The sequence below is a fragment of the Pristiophorus japonicus genome, chromosome 2 (assembly GCF_044704955.1).
Source record: "Pristiophorus japonicus isolate sPriJap1 chromosome 2, sPriJap1.hap1, whole genome shotgun sequence".
Classification (NCBI taxonomy): domain Eukaryota; kingdom Metazoa; phylum Chordata; class Chondrichthyes; family Pristiophoridae; genus Pristiophorus; species Pristiophorus japonicus.
Window position 1 is genome coordinate 254,956,872 of NC_091978.1, and position 20,078 is coordinate 254,976,949.

At 46.2% G+C, this 20,078-nt stretch overlaps 1 protein-coding gene across 2 annotated transcripts in view; it reads right to left on the bottom strand.

Moving 5' to 3' along the window:
- Positions 1 to 20,078, bottom strand: part of alpk1 (alpha-kinase 1) — a 264,882-nt gene that overhangs the window by 85,500 nt on the left and 159,304 nt on the right. For both annotated transcript variants that reach the window (XM_070871246.1, XM_070871252.1), the window contains 2 exons: positions 17,695 to 17,771; positions 8,007 to 8,102 (listed from right to left, as the gene is read on the bottom strand). In XM_070871246.1, coding sequence (XP_070727347.1) covers positions 8,007 to 8,102; positions 17,695 to 17,771 — 173 coding nt within the window. The remainder of the gene's footprint in view (positions 1 to 8,006; positions 8,103 to 17,694; positions 17,772 to 20,078) is intronic.

Here is a 20,078-nt window from a genome sequence, read left to right on the forward strand (position 1 = left end):
CAGCATCCCTTAGGAGCACTGTATATAAGCAGGCCTCCCATGCTGTACCAACACTCTGGAGTTTGAATAAAGGAGCTAAGGTCACACTTACTCATGTCTACAGTACTCAGTTACATTACTTTATTATGAAAATAACACCCGGCATCACACATTATTCCATCATTTACATTCATGATACATTGGCTCCGATCGCAATCACCCGACTCGACATTGTTGGTTGTCTTTACAAATTGTTGCTTGTCTCTACAATTGTCAATTACATCTTTTCCCTCAATTACATCTTTTCCCTGTATACTACCGGCATCGCTGTACAATATTACATCTTTTCCATGTATCCTACCGGCATCGCGGTTCAAAGATACATTTAGATACTTGCATTTGTTAATTACATCTCTTACATTAGTATCACCAGCATCGCTGTACAAAAAGTGTCCCTTTAATTGTTCTGGGTTGCCGGTCTCCGTTAAAAGGGCCTTGCAATCTTTACCCCAATCCGGTTTGCTGCTCGGCATCACGTGTTGCTCCCTTAACGCTGCCCTCATAGCCTGGTCGCGGCCATCTTGATTTCAGGTGCTTCACCTCGTGGTGCAGGCGCCATCTTTTCTCCTTCCACGAGGTATGCTGCGGTGATGCTTCACGCCCCAGGTTCTGCCACTGAAGCCGGGAATTTACCTTCTGCATCGATCCTCTTCCTTCAGAGTCCTGTCACTGGAGCCCGGAAGGTGAGGTCTTGTCTTTCGGGTTGGATCATCTCGCCGTTGGGTAGTGCGGTCTGTGTCATCACCATGCAGTCGAGTTGGACGGTAGGACCTTCAGGTGCTGCGATGCATCCAAATTTGGGGCCATTTAGGATGTCGATTACTGGGGCCTGGAGGCTTTCCCAGATCCAACAGATTTGGATTTGTTTCATCCATCTTCTTCCTAGCAGCGTTGGACCATCACCAGCAACGATCCACAAAGGTAACTTGTGCATCGCGCCGTTGTGGGACACCTGGACATCCACGCTGCCAACGACTGGGATGGTGGCGTTTGTGTAAGAGAACAGCTTCAGCTGGATTGGTAGCATTTTGGGTTGTTTGATAGGATTGTCCCAGAGTTTCTCAAAGGTCGCCTGGCTCATCAGCGATTGGCTCGCCCCTGTGTCGACCTCCATCGCGACTGGAACACCATTGATTTCGACTTCTGTTTTCAATGGGGAACTCTCGGTGGAGCAGGTAAACACTCTGTATACCTCTTCCTGGGGCTGAGCTGCCTCCTGGACCCTCTCTTCGTCTTCATCAATGCTGGAGCCCGGGTGATTGGCCAACTCTTCAGCGACTCGGTGAGTAAAATTTATTTTACACATTCGCTGCAGATGCCCTTTAGTGTTACAGCCTTTGCAAGTATAGTCTCTGTATCGGCACTGGTGGGCTCTGTGATCTTCTCCACAGCACCAGCATGGGGCTGGCCAGTTGGCCCCATGCAGCAGATTCAGGGTTGCGGGGCTCGGGGTCACAGTCCTGCCTCTGAAAGGTGCCATTCGGTTCATGGTAATTGCCGGGTTAGAGTCCTGGGGGTGAGTCATCATCCTTCTGGAATCGCAGGCCGAGGCCATGAATACCTGGCTGATGTTAATTGCCTTCTGCAGGGTGACTGTGGTGTCCGCAGAGAACAGCCTGTAGAGGAGGCCTTTGTGGCTGATTCCAATAACAAAGATGTCCCTCAGTGCTTCGGTTTGGTGGTTGCCAAAATCACACGGTGCAGCCAATCGTCTCACGTCTGTGTTATATATGTAAACTTGTATTTACTCTGTACAGCCACCAGAGGGCTCATCCCCTGGGGTCACAAGGGATCCCATAATCCCTTGGGAACACAGGTATTTAAGGAGGCTTCACAAGTTGGAGAGGCACTCTGGAGACCTGCAATAAAAGACTAAGGTCACACTTTACTTTGAGCTCACAGTGTTCAGTCTGGCTTTTTCTCCATACACTACAACTGGCGACGAGATACAGATAGCAAACCCAAAGATGCAGAGAACAGTGGGCATCCTGGAGAAATTCTCAGAGGGAGATGATTGGGAAACTTTTGTGGAGTGACTCGATCAATACTTCGTGGCAACGATCTAGATGGGGAAGATAGAGCTGCCAAACGAAGAGCGATCCTCCTCACCGTCTTTGGGGCACAACATATGCCCTCCTGAAGAATCTGCTCACTCCAGCGAAACCCACAGAGAAATCATACGACGATTTGTGCACACTGGTCCAAGAGCACTTGAACCCGAAGGAAAGCGTTCTGATGGCGAGGTACCGGTTCTACACCTACAAAAGGTCTGAAGGCCAGGAAGTGGCGAGTTATGTTGCCGAGCTAAGACGCCTTGCAGGACATTGTGAATTTGAAGGACATTTGGAGCACATGCTCAGAGACTTTTTCGTACTTGGCATTGGCCACGAAACCATACTTTGCAAACTTTTGACTGTAGAGACCCCAACCTTGAGTAAGGCCATAGCGATAGCCCAGGCGTTCATTGCCACCAGTGACAATATGAAGCAAATCCCTCAGCACACAAGTGCTGCTACAAATACTGTGAACAACGTGATGTTGTTTTTGAATCATAACGTACAGGGCAGGTCACATACCTGCAGCTACACGTTCGCAGATGTCTCGAGTCCACTATCAAGGGTGATGAATGCAAGGCCATTAACACCTTGTCGGCACTGCGGGGGTGATCATCGTTTTCATTCATGCTGATTCAAAGAGTACGTTTGCAAGGGCTGTGGAACAATGGGACACCTCCAATGAGTGTGCAGGTGAGCTGCAAAGCCTGTTAAACCTGCAAACCACCATGTTGCAGAGGAGGACAGATCCACGGAGGATCACGATGAACCAGAACCTCAGATCGAGGAGGCAGAGGTACATGGGGTGCACACATTCACCACTAATTGTCCTCCGATAATGCTGAATGTTGAACTAAATGGACTCCCGGTGTCAATGGAGCTGAACACGGGCGCAAGCCAGTCCACCATGGGCAAAAGACTTTCGAAAGGTTGTGGTGCAACAAGGCCTCAAGGTCAGTCTTAACTCCAGTTCGCACGAAACTAAGAACTTACACGAAAGAACTGATTCCTGTAATCGGCAGTGCTACCGTAAAGGTCTCCTACGATGGAGAGGTGCACAAGCTACCACTCTGGGTGGTACCGGGCGATGGTCCCACGCTGCTCGGCAGGAGCTGGCTGGGAAAGATACGCTGGAACTGGGACAACGTCCGAGCGCTATTGCCCGCAGACGACACTTCGTGTGCCCAGGTCTTAAACAAATTTCCTTCGCTGTTCGAACCAGGCATCGGGAAATTCCAAGGAGCAAAAGTGCAGATCCACCAAATTCGGGGGCGCGATCCATCCATCACAAGGTGAGAGCAGTACCGTACATGATGAGAGAAAGGGTAGAGATTGAGCTCGACCGGCTGCAAAATGAGGGCATCATTTCCCCGATCGAGTTCAATGAGTGGGACACTCCTATCATCCCAGTCCTCAGGGGAGACGGCACCATCAGAATCTGTGGCAATTACAAAGTAACTATCAATCGTTTCTCCCTGCAGGATCAATACCCACTACCAAAGGCCGAAGACGTCTTTGCAATGCTGGCGGGAGGAAAGATGTTCACAAAGCTGGATCTGACTTCAGCCTACATGATGCAGGAACTGGAGGAATCATCGAAGGCCCTCACCTGCATCAACATGCACAAAGGTCTTTTTGTTTATAACAGGTGCCCGTTTGGAATCCGATTGGCGGCGGCGATATTCCAGAGAAACATAGAAAGCTTACTGAAGTCGGTCCCGCACACTGTGGTCTTCCAGGACAACATCTTGGTCAAAGGTTGGAACACAGTCGAGCATCTGCAGAACCAGGAGGAGGTTCTTAATCGACTCAACTGCATGGGGCTCAGGTTAAAATGCTCAAAGTGTGTTTTCCTGCGCATGAAGTGGAGTTCCTGGGAAGGAGGATTGCGGCAAACGGCATCAGGCCCACCAACGCGAAGACGGAGGCAATCGAGAATGCACCGAAGCCACAGAACGTGACGGAGCTGCGGTCATTTCTGGGACTCTTGAAATACTTTGGTAACTTCTTACTGGGTCTCAGCTCACTGTTAGAATCACTGTATGTCTTACTACGAAAAGGGGATGAATGGGTTTGGGGCAAAAGCCAAGAAAATGCCTTTGTAAAAGCGAGAAAATTGTTATGCTCAAACAAATTGCTGGTGTTGTATGAACCATGTAAGCGTTTGGTACTAGCATGTGATGCATCGTCATATGGCATTGGGTGTGTATTGCAACAAGCTAATGATTTTGGGAAACTGCAACCAGTTGCTTATGCATCCAGGAGTCTGTCTAAGGCTGAGAGAGCCTACAGAATGATTGAGAAAAAAGCGTTAGCGTGTGTCTATGGGGTAAAGAAAATGCATCAATATCTGTTTGGGCTAAAATTCGAATTGGAAACTGACCGTAAGCCATTTATATCTCTGTTCTCCGAGAGTAAAGGGATAAATACCAACGCATCGGCTCGCATCCAGAGATGGGCGCTCACGTTGTCCGCATACAACTACGCCATCCGCCACAGGCCAGGCACAGAAAACTGCGTCGATGCTCTCGGGGGTGGAAATGGCGCAGCCCACAGATCTAGCCATGGTTATGGAAGCATTTGAGAGTGAGCAATCACACGTCACTGCCCGGAAGATCAAAACCTGGACAAGACAGGACCCCTTATTATCTCTAGTCAAAAGCTGTGTGCTTCACAGGAGCTGGTCCAGTGTCCCAGTGGAAATGCAGGAAGAGATAAAGCCGTTCCAGCGGCGCAAAGATAAAATGTCTATCCAGGCAGACTGCTTTCTGTGGGGCAATCGAGTAGTGGTCTCCAAGAAGGGTAGAGACACTTTCATCAATGATCTCCACATTACCCACCCAGGCATCGTGATGATGAAAGCGATAGCCAGATCCCACGTGCGGTGGCCCGGTATCGATGCGGACCTAGAGTCCTGTGCTCACAGATGTAATACATGCTCGCAGTTAAGCAATGCACCCAGGGAGGCGCCTCTAAGTTTATGGTTTTGGCCCTCCAAACCGTGGTCTTGGGTACACGTCGACGATGCAGGCCCGTTCTTGGGTAACATGTTCCTTGTGGTTGTAGACGCGTACTCCAAGTGGATTGAATATGAGATAATGTCGGCTAGCACGTTCGCTGCCACTACCGAAAGCCTGCGGGCCATGTTTGCCACACAAGGCCTATCCGATGTTCTGGTGAACGACAACGGGCCATGTTTTACCAGTGCTGAGTTCAAAGAATTCATGACCCATAACGGGATCAAACATGTCACATCTACCCCGTTTAAACTAGCGTCCAATAGTCAGGCAGAGAGAGCAGTGCAAACCATCAAGCATGGCTTGAAGAGGGTGACTGAAGGCTCACTGCAGACTCGCCTATCCCGAGTCCTGCTTAGCTACCGCACGAGACCCCACTCACTCACTGGGATCCCACCTGCTGAATTGCTCATGAAAAGAGCACTTAAGACAAGGCTCTCGTTAGTTCACCCTGATCTACATGAACAGGTAGAGAGCAGGCAGCTTCAACAAATTGCGTACCATGATAGCGCAAATGTGTCACGCGAGATTGAAATCAATGATCTTGTATTTGTATTAAATAATGGACAAGGTTCCATGTGGCTTCCTGGCACTGTCATGGCCAAAGAGGGGAGCAGGGTGTTTTGAGTCAAACTTTCAAATGGACTCATTCACCGGAAACACTTGGACCAAATCAAACTCAGATTCATGGACTATCCTGAGCAACCCACCTTGGATCCTACCTTTTTTGATCCCCCAACATACAAACCAGTGGCAACCGGCACCACGGTTGACCACGAAGCAGAACCCATCATCCACAACAGCCCAACAGGGCCCAACACACCAGGCAGCCCAGCAAGGCCAGCTGCACAGCAGCCCATCAAGGGTGCAACAAATGATTCAACAACACCAGCTTTCACACCGAGTCGATGAACCAGGGCAAAAAGGGCCCCAGATCGACTCACATTGTAAATAGTTACACTATAAACTTTGCGGGGGAGTGTTGTTATATATGTAAACTTGTATTTACTCCCTGTACAGCCACCAGAGGGCTCATCCCCTGGAGTCCTAAGGGATCCCATAATCCCTTGGGAGCACAGGTATTTAAGAAGACTTCACGGGTTGGAGAGGCACTCTGGAGACCTGCAATAAAAGACTAAGGTCACACTTTACTTTGAGCTCACAGTGTTCAGTCTGACTCTTTCTCCATACACTACAGTCTGCAGCATATTTTGTGATTTCTTGGCCTTCGGGCCGCCGATATGTGTAGAACCGGTGTCTGGCTGTGAGGATGCTCTCTTTAGGCTTGAGCTGTTCCTGTGTCAACGTTACGAGCTCCGCAAATGTTTTGGTTGTTGTCTTCTCTGGGACTAGCAAGTCCCTGACAAGGCCACGAACGGTAGGCCCACAACTGCTGAACAGAATGGCTCGGCGCTTATCAGCCAGCGAGGTCGGTGTGTTCCCAGCCAGGTCGTTCGTGATGAAGTAGTGTTCTAGCCTTTCCACAAAGGCATCCCAATTTTCCCCATCAGCGAATTGTTGAAATTTGCCACGGTTAGCCATTTTTCGTGTGGAAATTCGTATTCTCGTCGGCAGTTATTGTGTCTGTAAGCACTCTAGTAATTACTCCATGAGGTAAGGTGTTGCAATTGAACTGTTGTGACCTTAGTCCATTTATTGCAGCTCCTGAATGAAGGTACAGTAAGGTGAGCTCCCTTGTGTACTTGGTTACCTGCAGTGTGCAGGTGACCTCTAGGTCTCCACCAGTTGCAACCTCTGGTGGTACAGGCATATTGTATACAGTGTGAAGATACATTCAATGGTCTTATGTAACTGTACATTAAGTGTACAGGGTATACACATACACAACAATCTCCATCTAGGTGTATGTAATTTGTTGCAATGTATGGGGGCTGGGGACCATGCTTCTGCTTTGCCTTTGTATTCTGTGCTGCTGGACATGTTGACCATGTGATTTATGTCAATGGTGGAAAAAGTGGGATGTGGGCGGGGGTTGGGTGTTATTGGATGTGTCACTTATGATTTCAGACCAATGTTGGTATTAAACTTTTGTTCTTGAACATAACCTTGTTGCGCATTGTCTCAGATAGCTGGACTGTTACACACTGGTGATTCCTTATCGTGAAAGGGTTAAAAACAACTTAACATCAATCAACGTAAACTTTAACTGGCAACAAGATGATGGGCACCATTGATGTATGAGCTGCGCACACACAGCAGTGTGTCAGTGTTGTCACTCACATCAGCGCTCTTTCAGTCAAATCTTTCTGATATCAGCTCCTCATGTAAGAGTGGGATTTAACAAATGCCAGCCACACCGCTGGCGTCCGTTCCAGTTAGTTCCACTTTTTGTGGGCGGTTTTTTGAGCGGGCGATATTCTGAGTGATATCTGTGCGAGGTGGTGAAATTGATGGTGGGCGATCTCCATGGCCGCTAGTTTGGGTAAATGTGCTCTTTACGACAAAAAACAGTTGCCGGGCGTTATTATTGAGTCTCGGTGTTAAGTCCGTGAGGAAAGTAATGCTGGGCGATAATATGGGCGTTGAAATCGCTCAATCTGCTGATTCCGCCCAAAAAAAGTGGGCAGGCGGTAATATTTTTTCCCAGCATTAAGCACATGGGGAAAGTAACGCTCGGCGATAAGTATCCTAAATATGCCCGTCAGTTTCCATTTTGTGCCAAAATGGGCGATATCTGGGCGTTATACGTCATTTCAATGGTTAAATGGGCATTAAGTGGGCGTTAAGCAGACAAAAAAAGTGGAAGTTCTAGCCCAAGGTAACTTATTACAGCAAATTCTAGGTATACGAGTATTGGGTTCATTGGTTTCATTCCATAATTCAGAAACATTTGGACTTAATTTGGTAGAAGCATCAACAGTCAAAAATACTATACCAGGTCCATCTGAGGGTCGTCCTTAAATCGCTTGTAATCCTCATCACTCATTGAAACCAGCACATCAGCCAAAATGCCCAGTGAAGTGGAAATTCCCTATAATTACAAATAATTTAACATACTTTGGTTTTAACACTATTTAACAGCACAATTGTCATCCTTGTTCATTTACTTTTTTTTTTAAGTACATCTATATCCTTTACCATTTTGAACTTACAACAATATCTACACCTGTCTCAGCGCAACTTCGATTTACATGGGATCCTGGCAACATATTGGCTGTTTTAATTATCGCTGAATGATGAAGAATAGATCTCTCGCACCAAACAGTGCAAGGAGGAATCTGCTTTTCATTCACCCATGACCTGCAACCTTTAACACTACAAGGACCCATGTTCATAAAGATGTGTCAGGAAAAATAAATGACATCATTGTATTTCACTTACAATATGTTCTCTGTCATTTCTATTCACAACAAAAATGATCAAACTAATCATCAGGTATTCTGTTGCAACTAAATATTCAAAATTATTCAGCAAATTTGAGCATCCTGATGATAAATTGATATGAAGCTGACAACTTCTTGCTGGGCAGCCTGCCTGTTTCAGGCGGTAGGCCCTTTTAATATGCAACGAGATGTACAAAGGACCTGATTGCCATTTTGAGCGACACCTGCTCACGGCACCACCTCTACCGGGTAAGACCAAAAACGACAAGTTTACAATTATTTTTTGGGGGCCAGAAGGGCAGGAGTGCATCCCTGGGCTCCATATGATTACTGTAGGCCACAGGTCATAGTCTCCCTGGGCTGCCCCCACTGTAATTGCCGAGCTCCATTGGACACACATTGCTGCCGACCGCATTTGGCTCCAACCCACTCGCTATGGGGCATAGGGCTGGCGAGTAGCAGATGGACATCCATTTGACACGCATGGTTCACCAGTAACATGGACTGGGCCTTCCACCAGCACTACTGGGCGGCAGGCTGGCTGGTTGGTCACCTGATGTGCTCCTGATGTTGGCCACATGATACTTAAAATCGACCGTATCTTCAAATGTTCCTATTAGGCAATAATAGTGACGTTTTCTATATAATAGGATTTTAGCACAAAAAACTGGCATGAGGTGAAGCCCTGTCCTTAGTTTGGTATTATGTGAGGTATGAGGGTAGAGTTGGCTAAAGTGGATTGGTAAAATAGATTAAAGTGTGGGACGGTTGATGAGTAGTGGCAGACATTTAATATGGAAACATAGAAACATAGAAAATAGGTGCAGGAGTAGGCCATTCGGCCCTTCGAGCCTGCACCACCATTTAATATGATCATGGCTGATCATGCAACTTCAGTACCCCATTCCTCATTTTTCTCCATACCCCTTGATCCCTTTAGCTGCAAGGGCCACATCTAACTCCCTTTTGAATATATCTAATGAACTGGCCTCAACAACTTTCTGTAGTAAAGAATTCCACGGGTTCACAATTCTCTGAGTAAAGAAGTTTCTCCTCAGCTCGGTCCTAAATGGCTTACCCCTTATCCTTAGACTGTGACCCCTGATTCTGGACTTCCCCAACATCGGGAATATTCTTCCTGCATCTAACCTGACAAATCCTGTCAAAATTTTATATGCTTCAATGAGATCCCCTCTCACTCTTCTAAATTCCAGTGAATATAAGCCTGGTCGATCCAGTCTTTCTTCATATGTCAGTCCTGCCATCCTGGGAATCAGTCTGGTGAACCTTCACTGCACTCCCTCAATAGCAATAATGTCCTTCCTCAGATTAGGAGACCAAAACTGTACACAATATTCAAGGTGTGGCCTCACCAAGGCCCTGTACAACTGCAGTAAGACCTCCCTGTCCTATACTCAAATCCTCTAGCTATGAAGGCCAGCCAACATGCCATTTGTTTTCTTCACCGCCTGCTGTACATGCATGCCAACTTTCAATGACTGATGTACTATGACACACAGTTCTCGTTGCACATCCCCTTTTCCTAATCTGTCATCATTCAGATAATATTCTGCCTTCCTATTTTTGCCACCATAGTGGATAACCTCACATTTATCTACATTATACTGCATCTGCCATGCATTTGCCCACTCACCTAACCTGTCCAAGTCACCCTGCAGCCTCTTAGCATCCTCCTCACAGCTCACACTGCCACTCAGTTTAGTGTCATCTGCAAACTTGGAGATATTACATTTAATTCCTTTGTCTAAATCATTAATGTATATTGTAAATAACTGGGGTCCCAGCACTGAACCTTGCAGTACCCCACTAGTCACTGCCTGCCATTCTGAAAAGGACCCGTTTATTCCTACTCTTTGCTTCCTGTCTGCCAACCAGTTCTCTATCCACGTCAATACATTACCCCCAATAACATGTGCTTTAATTTTGTCACTAATCTCTTGTGTGGGACCTTGTCAAAAGCCTTTTGAAAGTCCAAATACACCATATCCACTGGTTCTCCCTTATCCACTCTACTAGTTACATCCTCAAAAAATTCAAGAAGATTTGTCAAGCATGATTTCCCTTTCATAAATCCATACTGACTTGGACCGATCCTGTCACTGCTTTCCAAATGTGCTGCTATTACATCTTTAATAATTGATTCCAACATTTTCCTTATTACCGATGTCAGGCTAACCGGTCTATAAGTCCCTCTCCCTCCTTTTTTAAAAAGTGGTGTTACATTAGCTACCCTCTAATCAATTGGAGCTGATCCAGAGTCTATAGAATGTTGGAAAATTACCACCAATGCATCCACTATTTCTAGGGCCACTTCCTTAATTACTCTGGGATGCAGACTATCAGGCCCCGGGGATTTATTGGCCTTCAATCCCATCAATTTCCCTAACACAATTTCCTGACTCATAAGGATTTCCTTCAGTTCCTCCTTTTCGCTAGACCCTCGGTCCCCTAGTATTTCTGGAAGGTTATTTGTGGCTTCCTTAGTGAAGACAGAACCAAAGTATTTGTTCAATTGGTCTGCCATTTCTTTGTTCCCCAATATAAATTCACCTAATTCTGACTGCAAGGGACCTACGTTTGTCTTCACTCATCTTTTTCTCTTCATATATCTGAAGAAGTTTTTGCAGATATTTCATAACTTTCAAAAAATATATATCCCAATGAGAAGGAAAGACTGTCAGAGAAGAGATAACCATCTGTGGCGAACTAAAGAAATAAGTGATGGTATCAATTTGAAAACAAGGATATACAATGTGGCCAAGACTAGTGGGAGGCCAGAGGATTGGGAAACTTTTAAAAGCCAGCAAAGAAGAACTAAAACATAATAAAGAGAGATAAGATAGATTATAAAAGTAAACTAGCACAAAATATAAAGACAGATAGTAAGAGTTTCTACAGATGCATAAAAAGGAAAAGAGTGGCTAAAGTAAACGTTGGTCCCCTAGAGGATGAGACTCGGGAATTAATAATGGGGAACAGAGAAATGGCAGAGACTTTGAACAAATATTTTGTATCAGTCTTCACGGTAGAAGATACTAAAAACATCCCAATAGTGGATAGTCAAGCGGCTATAGGAAGGGAAGAAAGTTATCACTATCACTAAAGAAGTAGCATTTGGTAAAATAATGGGACTAAAGGCTGACAAGTCCCCTGGACCTGATGGCTTGCATCCTAGGGTCTTAAAAGAAGTGGCTGCAGAGATAGTGGATGCATATGTTGCAATCTACCAAAATTCCCTGGAATCTGGGGAGGTCCCAGAGGATTGGAAAACCGCAAAAGTAACACTCCTATTTAAAAAAGAAGGCAGACAGAAAGCAGGAAACTATAGACCGGTTAGCCTAACATCTGTCGTTGGGAAAATGCTGGAGCCCATTATTAAGGAAGCAGTAGCAGGACATTTGGAAAGGCATAATTCAATCAAGCAGACTCAGCATGATTTTATGAAAAGAAAATCATGTTTGACAAATTTGCTGGAGTACTTTGAGGATGTAATGGGCAAGGTGGCTAAGAGGGAACCAGTGGATGTGGTGTATTTGGATTTCCAGAAGGCATTTGATAAGGTGTCACATAAAAGGTTACTGCACAAGATAAAAGTTCACGGGGTTGGGGGTAATATATTAGCATGGATAGAGGATTAGCTAACTAACAGAAAACAGAGTCAGGATAAATGGGTAATTTTACAGTTGGCAAACATTGGGGTGCCTCTGGGATCGGTGCTAGGCCCTTAACTATTTACACTCTATATTAATGACTTGGATGAAGGGACCGAGTGTAATGTAGCCAAGTTGCTAATGATACAAAGATGGGTGGGAAAGCATATTGTGAGGAGGACACAAAAAATCTGCAAAGGGATATAGGCAGGCTAAGTGAATGGGCAAAGATTTGGCAGATGGTGTATCATGTGAGAAAATGTGAGGTTATCCACTTTGGCAGAAAAAATAGACACGCAAATTATAATTTAAATGAAGAAAAATTGCAAAGTGCTGCAGTACAAAGGGACCTGGGGGTCCTTGTGCATGAAACACAAATAGTTAGTATGCAGATACAGCAATGATTTATTTCAAGGGTAATAGAGTATAAAAGCAGAGAAGTCCTGCTACAACTGTACAGGTTATTGGTGAGGCCATACCTGGAATACTGTGTACAGTTTTGGTCTCTGTATTTAAGGAAGGATATACTTGCATAATATTCTTGCTGTTCAGAGAAGGTTCACTAGGTTGATTCCAGAGATGAGGGGGTTGACTTCTGAAGATAGGTTGAGTAGGTTGGGCCTATACTCATTGGAGTTCAGAAGAATGAGAGGTGATCTTATCGAAACATATAAGATAATGAGGTAGCGTGACAAGGTGGATGCAGAGAGGATATTTCCACTGATAGGGGAAACCAAAACTAAAATTAATCTCAGAATAAGGGGCCGCCCATTTAAAATTGAGATGAGGAGGAATTTCTTCTCTCAGAAGGTTGTAAATCTGTGGGATTCTCTGCCCTAGAAAGCTGTGGAGGCTGAGTCATCGAATATATTTAAGGCGGGGATGCAGATTTTTGAGCGATAAGGGAGTAAAGGGTTATGGGGAGCGGGCAGGGAATTGGAGCTGAGTCCATGATCAGATCAACCATGATCTTATTAAATGGCGGAGCAGGCTCGAGGGGCCAAATGGCCTACTCCCGCTCCTATTTCTTATTTTCTTATGTTCTTAACTGCAGTATTATGAACTCTACTATCAACAGCCTGCAAATTCTTTATTTTGTTTTTAAAGATATGAATCCCTTTGCTTCTGTTTAGCTCCCCTTGTCTTCCAGGGCCACAGTCAGTCCTGTTCCTTGACTCAGAAATGTATGGGACAAATCTCTGTCTAATTCTCTCAAGGCCCTGCAGCAAGATGGCTGGAACTGCCCATCATGGTTGAAATCTAGTTGGGACCTGCATCCAGCCACTCCTGGCAATGCTTATTCATTGGGGCTCTGATGGATTGCTTTGCCGTACTGCTCTAAAAATATATAATAATATTCTCAAATGTGTAATTTTCAAAAATACAGAATGAAGAAATAAGTAAATGGAAGAATGATTGTGTTACACCATCATTCTATGTGTGGTCTGGAAGAGCAGACTATAGTTGTATACTCCACCTCAATCCAGACCTTGGTTCCCATATGTTTAGTGACAGGCATAATGAGATAATTTCACTGAATACTTCTCAAGTCAAAATTTACAATTAAACTATATTGAGTATAATTTCACCGCAGCACTTTTTCCAAAACAGAAAAAAGCACAGCTCCAATTCTTAACAATTGTAATTAACAAAGACTCCAGGTCCTCTGAAGGAGTAATTAATGTCCTTTTCTAATATTTTATTTTACTTACAACTCTAAGACTAGAGCCCTGAATTTCTGCAGGAGTTTTTCTGATGTGCCATTGAAAACAGCCATTTACACCAATTTTACACGAGTTCTGCCAAAATTACGGCTGTAGACCTCACATCATTCTCCAGTTTCTCGCCAATCATCCCTCATGACCTTTCTGAACTCACCCTGCCCATGAGACCCATTTCCTGCTCCCTAGCCCTTATTCCCACCAAAGTGCTGACCATCCAAATTACTTTTCTGGCTCCCATGTTAGCTGACATTGTTAATGGTTCTTTCTCCTCAGGTACTGTCCCCCCCTTTCCCTCAAATCTGCTGTCAGCACACCTCTCTTCAAAAAAAAAACCTTTGACCCCTCCATCCTTGCAAACTACCGCCCCATCTTCAACATCAATTTCCTCTCCAAAGTCCTTGAATGTGTTGTCAACTCCCAAATCTGTGCCCACCTTTCCCGTATTTGCATGTTTAAATCTCTTCAATCCGGTTTCCGCGCCTGCCACAGTACCGAAACTGCTCTCATCAATGTCACAAATGACATCCTTCATGACTGTGACAAGGACAAACTATCCCTCCTCATCCTCCTTGACTTGTCTACAGTCTGCATGATTCACCACTCTATCCTTCTCCAGTGCCTCTCCACTGTCGTCCAGCTGGACTGCACTCGCCTGGGTTCCATTCTTATCTATCTCATCGTAGCCAGAGAATCACCTGCAACAGCTCCTCTTCCCACCCCCACATCGTTACCTCTGGTGTCCCTCAAGGATCTATCCTTGGCCCGCTCCGATTTCTCATCTACATGTTGCCCCTTGGTGACATCATCTGAAAACACGGTGTCAGTTTCCACGTGTACGCTAATGACACCCATCTCTACCTTAGTCCCACTTCTCTTGACTGCTCCTCAGCCTCTAAATTATCAGACTGCTTGATGAGTTCTGGATGAGCAGAAATGTTCTTCAATTGAATATTGGGAAGAACGAAACCATTGTTTTCGGTCCCTGCCACAAACGCTGTTCTCTAGCCATTGACTCCATCCCTCTCCCCAACTTCTGTCTGAGACTGAACCAGACTGTTCGCAACCTTGGTCTCATATATGACCACATATCCACAGCATAACTAAGACTGCCTATTTCCACCTCCTTAACATCGCCTGTTTCCGCCCTTGCCTCAGCTCATCCGCTGCTGAAGCCCTCATCCATGCCTTTGTTACCTCTCGACTTGACTATTCCAACATACTCCTGGCTGACCTCCCAAATTCTACTCTCCGTAAATTAGAGGTGACCCAAAACTCGCTGCCATGTCCTAACTCGCACCAAGTCCCGCTCACCCATCACCCCTGTGCTCGCTGACCTACATTGACTTCCAGTTAAGCAACGCCTCGATTTCAAAATTCTTATCCTTATTTTCAAATCCCTCCATAGCCTCACCCCTCCCTATCTCTGTAATCTCCTTCAGCCTCACAACCCCCCGACATATCTGCGCTCCTCTAATTCTACCCTCTTGAGCACCCTTGATTATAATTGCTCAACCATTGGTGGCCATGCCTTCTGTTGCCTAGGCCATAAGCTCTGGAACTCCTGGCCTAAACCTCTCCGCTTCTCTACCTCTCTTACCGTCTTCAAGATGTTTCTTAAAACCTACCTCTTTGCCCAAACTTTTGGTAACCTGTGCTAACTTCTCCTTATGTGGCTCGGTGTCATATTTTTATCTCATAATACTCCTGTGAAGCACCTTGGGACGTTGACTACATTAAAGGCGCTATATAAATACAAGTTGTTGTTGTTGTTGATGTTGTTGTAGATCGGGATTACCCTACAGAAATTTAGGGCCAATATATTCAGTGAAAACATATTGGGCCCAAGTTTCCACACGATAAAAAACGGGCGCACCTCCGACCTGGGCGCCCGTTTTTTGCGCCTAAAACGGCGCCTAAAAAAAAAAATCGCGATTCTGGAGCGTTCTGCAGCTCCTTGTCTGCCTGGCGCGCGCCCAGGGGGCGGAGCCTACACTCGCGCCGATTTTGTAAGTGGGAGGGGGCAGGTACTATTTAAATTAGTTTTTTTCCTGCCGGCAACGCTGCGCGTGCGCGTTGGAGCATTCGTGCATGCTCAGTGTGAAAAAAACATTGGCACTTGGCCATTTTTGTAGTTCTTTGTAGCTGTTTAATTTTTGAATTTTTTTTTAATAAAAGCACATTGCCATCAGCACATCTCACTACAGCCTTCTCACTGTCTCCTTCCACCGCCCCCCCCGAGGGAAGAACGGGCGGCCCCCCCCCCCCCCCCGCGGGAAGAACGGGCGCCTCCCCCCCCCCGCGGGAAGAACGGGCGCCTCCTCTCCCCACCCCCCCCCCGCGGGAAGAACGGGCGCCTCCTCTCCCCACCCCCCCCCCGCGGGACGAACGGGCGCCTCCTCTCCCCACCCCCCCCCCCGCGGGAAGAACGGGCGCCTCCTCTCCCCACCCCCCCCCCGCGGGAAGAACGGGCGCCTCCTCTCCCCACCCCCCCCCCGCGGGACGAACGGGCGCCTCCTCTCCCCCCCCCCCCCCGCGGGAAGAACGGGCGCCTCAGGCTGACTGCAGAATTCTCCGTGCCTGAAGCACTTTCACACAGGTAGGAAGATGGTTTATTTAATCTTTTCTTTGCTTATAAATGTTTATTCAGGTTGGATTTATTTGTATAATATTTGTAGAAGTATAAATAAGGAATTATTGTAGAATTTTATGAGTTCCCTTCCCCCCCCCCTCCCCCCCCACCTCGTTCTGGACGCCTAATTTGTAACCTGCGCCTGATTTTTTAATATGTAGAACAGGTTTTTTCAGTTCTACAAAAATCTTCACTTGCTCCATTCTACTTTAGTTTGGAGTACGTTTTCACTGTGGAAACTTTGAAATCAGGCGTCAGTGGCAGGACACGCCCCCTTTTGAAGAAAAAATTCTGTTCCAAAGTAGAACTGTTCTACCTGACTAGAACTGCAGAAAAAAAAATGTGGAGAATTGCGATTTCTAAGATAGTCCGTTCTCCACCAGTTGCTCCTAAAAATCAGGCGCAAATCATGTGGAAACTTGGGCACATTATTTCTAACTGTGTGTTGCAGCACTGAGACATGAAAACCAAGAGAGTCTTGCGTCCTGTACCTGGTCTGTATTGAGAAAAGTAGTCAGACCTGAGATATGAACTGCATGGAATTTGCAGACCTGCTGAGCATTCGGAGCATGTTCTGTCTTCTCAAAGGCCTACATTTACCATCCGAGCCCTTGCAAGCAGCCAGCAGCACTCCCAAACACATTAAAAACTTTTCACTTCTATTGCAGCAAGCCCCCACTTCAATAAAATATAAAAAAACATTCCAAATCTTCCCATTCAAACTTACCTGATTGATGCATATGTCTCTTTAACAGCTGGAGATATTGCCCCTGTCAGCATCTATCAGCCTGCTTGCACGCCAGGTTAATCTGATGTGCATAGGACCCAGTGTTGAATTGAGCGCTAGGGTCGAAGTTCACGTAGGTGATGTTATGTTAACGTTGCACACCGACTGATGTCACCACACCGCCATTTTTGTTCCAGGGCGCAAAGGGGCCCATGAATATGGCAGAAGCCGCGGGGACCACCTCTCGCTAGCGCAAGAGCAGCGACTGCCATTTGTTCACGCATCGCTGGTGCCACCAGCTGGCGGAAAGGACATCAATTTCTCGCTCTCGGTGTCCAGACCTGCAGGTGAGGAACGGTCATTTCGCTGAGGGGGCTGGTGGTGCCTGTGAAACCATACTTCAGTACCAGGCATTGCTTTCAGGAGAGGAAGGTTAGGGGGAGAAAATCTTCAGGGAAGATTAGAAGAGGAAAAAAAATCAAAACAAACCTTTTTATCTGGGTGAGGAAGCTCAGAAAATCCCACAATGGAAGCCCAGATCAGCTCGACAGCTTCATACCACAGTCCTAAAATTCATCCGAAAAAAATAAAACAGCAACATTAAGAAGCCTCCACATCCTTTCCCTGATTATGGGATTCGATTTGCAGTTCAGCAGCTCGCTGGACATATCGTATGGATCACAAGCCCCAAAGTCTCACATTCTGGCCACAAAGAATCACATTCGGTTATGTTTTCTGGTTCTGGTTTGAGGAACGGTAATAACTCTGTTTTTAGGGTTTACTGATGTGATCGCTTTTCCATGTGAAATTCCATATGCTTTCTGCTGGGACCAATCTTTCACCACCTTGGTGTTAGTACGTACTACTAATACAGGTTTTGAACTGTTACAGAGACCAGCTGTGGTAATTTGTTTGTGGTTTAAATGCCCTGTTGACTCTATGACATGGTATAAATATGGCGTGACATTTGGAATAGTGCAGACCTTCACATATCCAGCAAACTTGGCTATTATTGTAACTTCATCTTTGTAAGGAAAGCACTACCATATCCAGTCAAGAATGGTGGCGACCTACCAGGCAGTTAACAGGAGAAGGATGTTCCTTTAAGATTCCCATCTTCAATTAAGGCAGAGCCCAGCATGAATGCAAGAGACAAGATTGAAGTATTTGCAAACATCTTCAGACACTCACGCTTCTCACGAGGCCCCCACCATGATAGATGCCAGTATCGAGCCAATTCAGTTCATTCCAAGTGACATTAAAAAGCACTGGACTCTAGCAGCTGAGTGAAGGCCAAAGGCCCTGACAATATCCCAGCCGAAATGCTGAAGACCAATACATCGGAATTAGCCACCCCTCCTGCCACGCTGTTTCAGTGCAGCTATGACATTGTTATTGTCCGACAATGTGAAAGATTGCCCAGGTAGGTCTTATTGAAAAAAGATTGATCTAATCCAAAGGCTCATGGGGTTGGGGGTAATAAATTAGCATGGATAGAGGATTGGTTAAAGGACAGAAAACAGAGAATCGGAATAAATGGGCCAATTTCAGGTTGTCAGGATGTCACTAGGATCAGGGCTGGCGTCTCAACTATGTACAAACTACATTAATGACTTAGATGCAGGAACTGAGTGTTTGCCGACAATACAAAGCTAGGTTAGAAAGTAAGCTGCTAGGAGGACACAAAGTGGGTGAAATTGCCCTCTTTTGGAGGCGGTAATCTTCCGGGGCCGGGACATTTATCGGCTGGCCCGAAAGTTCCGACATTGGTGTGGAATTCGGCCCTTCCTTCCCACAATGGAGGCCAAGTGCTATCGGAGGTGCTCCTGGTCCGTGGAGTGGTGTTTCCAGGGTGGTAGAGCGGCGCTGAGTCCAGCGCTGAGCTCTGGAGCCCAGCGCCCCTCCGGCAACGTCAGTGCTACTTGGATTCTCCGCATAGTGCTGACGTGGCAGAACGCCCCTCCCCTTCAATGAAGCCACCAGGGATGCCCTTGACCAGGCCAACGGCCCGGCACCCATAATGGAATGTTGGGCTGCAGGATGGCCGGCGCCATCCTTGCTGCCCATTGGGGCAATTCCCCCCCGTGGGGCGCAAAGGAGCTGGCGCAGGACGGTGAGGGGTCGGTGCGCACAGTGATGACATAATCGATGAGTATGCGCCAGCCCGGGGCGCAAATCGCGGGGTGCGGCATTAACACCACAACGTTCCCCAAACCTGCAGGGCAATTTCCACGGAGGCACTATCGACCCCTTTCCCCGGGTGAGGGCCCCCTGGGAGGCATTAATGGGGCTCTAAAAAAGGCCAATTTCGCCCCCAAAGAGTCTGCAAAGGCAAATAGACAGGTTAATGAGTGGGCAATAAGGTGGCAGATGGAGTATAATGTGTGTAAATGTGAGGTTATTCACTTTTATAGGAAGAATAGAAAAACAAAATAATTTTTAAATGGTTGAGAAACTATTCAATGATAGTGTTCAGAGGGATCTGGATGTCCATGTACACAAAACTCAAAATGTTAACATGAAGGTAAAGCAAACAATTAGGAAGGCAAATGACTTGTTGGCCTTCATTGCAAAGGGATTGGAGTAAGAAAGTCTTGCTACAATTGTACAGAGCTTTGGTGAGACAGTACTGTGCACAGTTTGGGTCTCCTTAACTAAGGAAGGATATACTTGCCTTAGAGGGTGTGCAACAAAGGTTCACTCGATTAATTCCTGAGATAAGAGGGTTATCCTATGAGGAGAGACTGAGTAAAGTGGGTCTGTACTCTCTGAAGTTTAGAAGAATCAGAGGTGATCTAATTGAAACATAGAAAATTCTGAGAGGGCTTGACAGGGTAGATGCAGGGAGGATTATTCTCCTTGCTGGATAGTTT